This window comes from Eubalaena glacialis, chromosome 9, assembly GCF_028564815.1.
Source record: "Eubalaena glacialis isolate mEubGla1 chromosome 9, mEubGla1.1.hap2.+ XY, whole genome shotgun sequence".
Lineage (NCBI taxonomy): Eukaryota > Metazoa > Chordata > Mammalia > Artiodactyla > Balaenidae > Eubalaena > Eubalaena glacialis.
The window spans coordinates 57690440-57693098 of record NC_083724.1 but is presented as its reverse complement, the minus strand read 5'-3'; the positions used below and the strand labels follow the sequence as shown (position 1 = coordinate 57693098).

Here is a 2659-nt window from a genome sequence, read left to right as displayed (position 1 = left end):
TTTTCATTTGATTGGTGGGTTAAATAACATTATTTAAAAAATCATTTACTTAATACTCATCCTAAAAACCACCCAAACACTAAATATGCACATTTATACTAAGCGTGTGTATGTGTGTGTACATACACGCAGAAACCATGAGGTAGTTTAGATCACCATGAAAAAATCAATACTTTCCCTAATTCTCTGCCACAGAGTGGTAACCAGTGACTGCACGATAGCTACTTAAAATTATTGGTTAAATGAAAACCAAAAAATTCCAGGAGAATATAACATTTACAAGTAAATAGTAAATACAACTGTATTTTAATTTCTTGGTCTCGGAAAACTAGGCTGTGACTGCTTTAAATTAATGGTCCAAGTTTTATGTATTTCCTTTAATACCGAAGGACATAGCCTTCCGGTATCTATACAACTTACTAAGTAGTCTCAATAGATTCTATTTTACAACTTGCTTTACTCTCCATGCTTTTGTGGAAGATTCAATACAATCTCTATGTACATATTTTAAACATTATTTCTGAACTACATTTGGAATTCCTTAAATAAAAAAATAATCACCATTCTCCACCTTCTTGGGAAAGTGCCAGACTAACCCCTGACCAGAACTGCTGCTCTCTAGCATCTGGAGAAATCCCTATTCCCACACCACCCCCAGGCCAAAAAAGTGCGATGAATTCAAACTACATGGGAAAAAGCAACATCTATTGTTCTTAGAGTCTGACTCTCTTCCCCACAGCAAGAAAAGTCTCTTTATAGGTATGCCAGTGCTGTTTTAAGTTGCCAGGGAAATAGGGCTCTCTAAAGCCAGAGCAGGAAAATCTTCAGGGTCATCTGGGTTTGGAGCAACGTCTTGTGTCACCACTTCTGCTCTGGGTCCATAGTTTTCTGCCCTTCTGATCCTTCCCCGGCCTCCCCGGGTGCCACCTCTGGCTCCGTGCCCGGGACGAGGGAGGTTACCAGAATTAATCTCCAGCTGGGATGTGATGTCATTGGCCGCTTTCCGGAAAACATGGGCATCATCCTCGTAGTCATCCTTTACCAAATCATCTCTATATTTAGACTTGTGTATCACCACTGCTTTGGAAGGGACAGTGGACTCAGGTTTCCGGATGTTAAATTCAGGCTTTGGTCTGGTCTGTTCTTGAAGATTCTTCCACTCATCTAAGGTCATCTCTTGAACTTGAGTTTCTTCTTCTACCTCCAACTCAGGAACTTTGGCTGGAGATTCCTCCTCCAGGGGGCCCAGGGACTCCTCCACCACTGTGGTCTCTTCCATGGGGGCAGTCGGGTCCATGTCACTGGTATCTTTACCTGATCCCCAGGTGCGAACTCCATATCCACCCATGTTGTCTTCAGTTCTGATTGCTATTTTATCATTCCCACTGTATCTCTCAAATTCTCATTTCCCTCTCTGGTCAAAACCGTCAAAAGCTCTGTTCCCAGGACCACCTCTGCCTCTGCTTCGCATGCCCCCTCTTGGGCCTCCACGTCCTCTCAGTGGTCTGTCTCGATCAAACCTGTCAACTGGTTTTTCATCTGTAAACTTCTCAGGTGTAAAGTCTGCCTGCCTCTCTGTCTCATAGGGTCGATATCCCTGTAGGATCTCCGCTCTGCTCTATCAAGCGTCACCTCTGTCCCCCCGCTCTCACTCCATCCTTGCTGCTCGCCTCTTCTGGCAGTTCGCTTCTGGCCGGGCGGCTGAGGGCCGCCCCCTGGGCTGTCTGGCTGCTGCGCGCCGGGGGCGGGGAGGCTCTTGCGCTCCTTCTGAGACTCCCTCCGGCCGCCGCCCGCGCCGGGTCTGTGGCCCGAGGCCCCAGCCGGGCTCCTGCCGCCGCGGTTGCCGGCCCCGGTCGCCGCCCCCGCCGCTTCGTCGTGCCTCTTGCGCTGCAGCTGCTGCTGGCGTCGGCGCTCGGCCTCGCGCAGGATGTCGAACGGGTCCGACTCGTCGTCTAGCAGCTGGTGGAAGCGGTTGGCCACGACGCAGCCGAAACTCTCCTGTATCGCGGCGCCTGCGGCGGCCGCGGCCACAGGACTCCCCAGAGCGCCCTTCATGCCGCCGCGGCCACTGCGGGCCCGCCGCGGGCGGTCCACGCGAGCGAGTCTCACCGAAGCCGGCAGCGAGGACCCATCCTACCCGCAGCTACATCCCTCCCCACCCAGCCCAGTCCCCCATAATGGTTTTATAGTGAAGGCAAATGGTTTATTTTTTAATTAATTAATCAATTAATTAATTAATTTTTGGCTGTGTTGGGTCTTCGTTTCCGTGCGAGGGCTTTCTCTAGTTGCGGCGAGTGGGGGCCACTCTTCATCGCAGTGCGCGGGCCTCTCACTCTCGCGGCCTCTCTTGTTGTGGAGCACAGCCTCCAGACGCGCAGGCTCAGTAATTGTGGCTCACGGGCCTAGTTGCTCCGCGGCATGTGGGATCCTCCCAGACCAGGGCTCGAACCCGTGTCCCCTGCATTGGCAGGCAGATTCTCAACCACTGCGCCACCAGGGAAGCCCCAAGGCAAATGGTTTTTATTCCAGTGCCAGGGCAACAGTTTTCTCTCTGTAGCTCACAGTTAGGAGCATATTTAACAGTACCTTAAGAAAGCCAGATTTTACCAGCATCATTAGAATATTTGATTCTTATCCATCTTTCCTCATCCATCACTCA

At 50.5% G+C, this 2659-nt stretch overlaps 1 protein-coding gene across 1 annotated transcript; it reads right to left on the bottom strand.

Moving 5' to 3' along the window:
• Positions 1-546: 546 nt before the first annotated feature.
• Positions 547-2145, bottom strand: LOC133097166 (intracellular hyaluronan-binding protein 4-like). The gene is given in 2 exon segments (XM_061199054.1): positions 547-1596; positions 1599-2145. Coding segments are annotated over 2 exon segments (1278 nt in total). The 5' UTR covers positions 2056-2145; the 3' UTR covers positions 547-775.
• Positions 2146-2659: the final 514 nt, after the last annotated feature.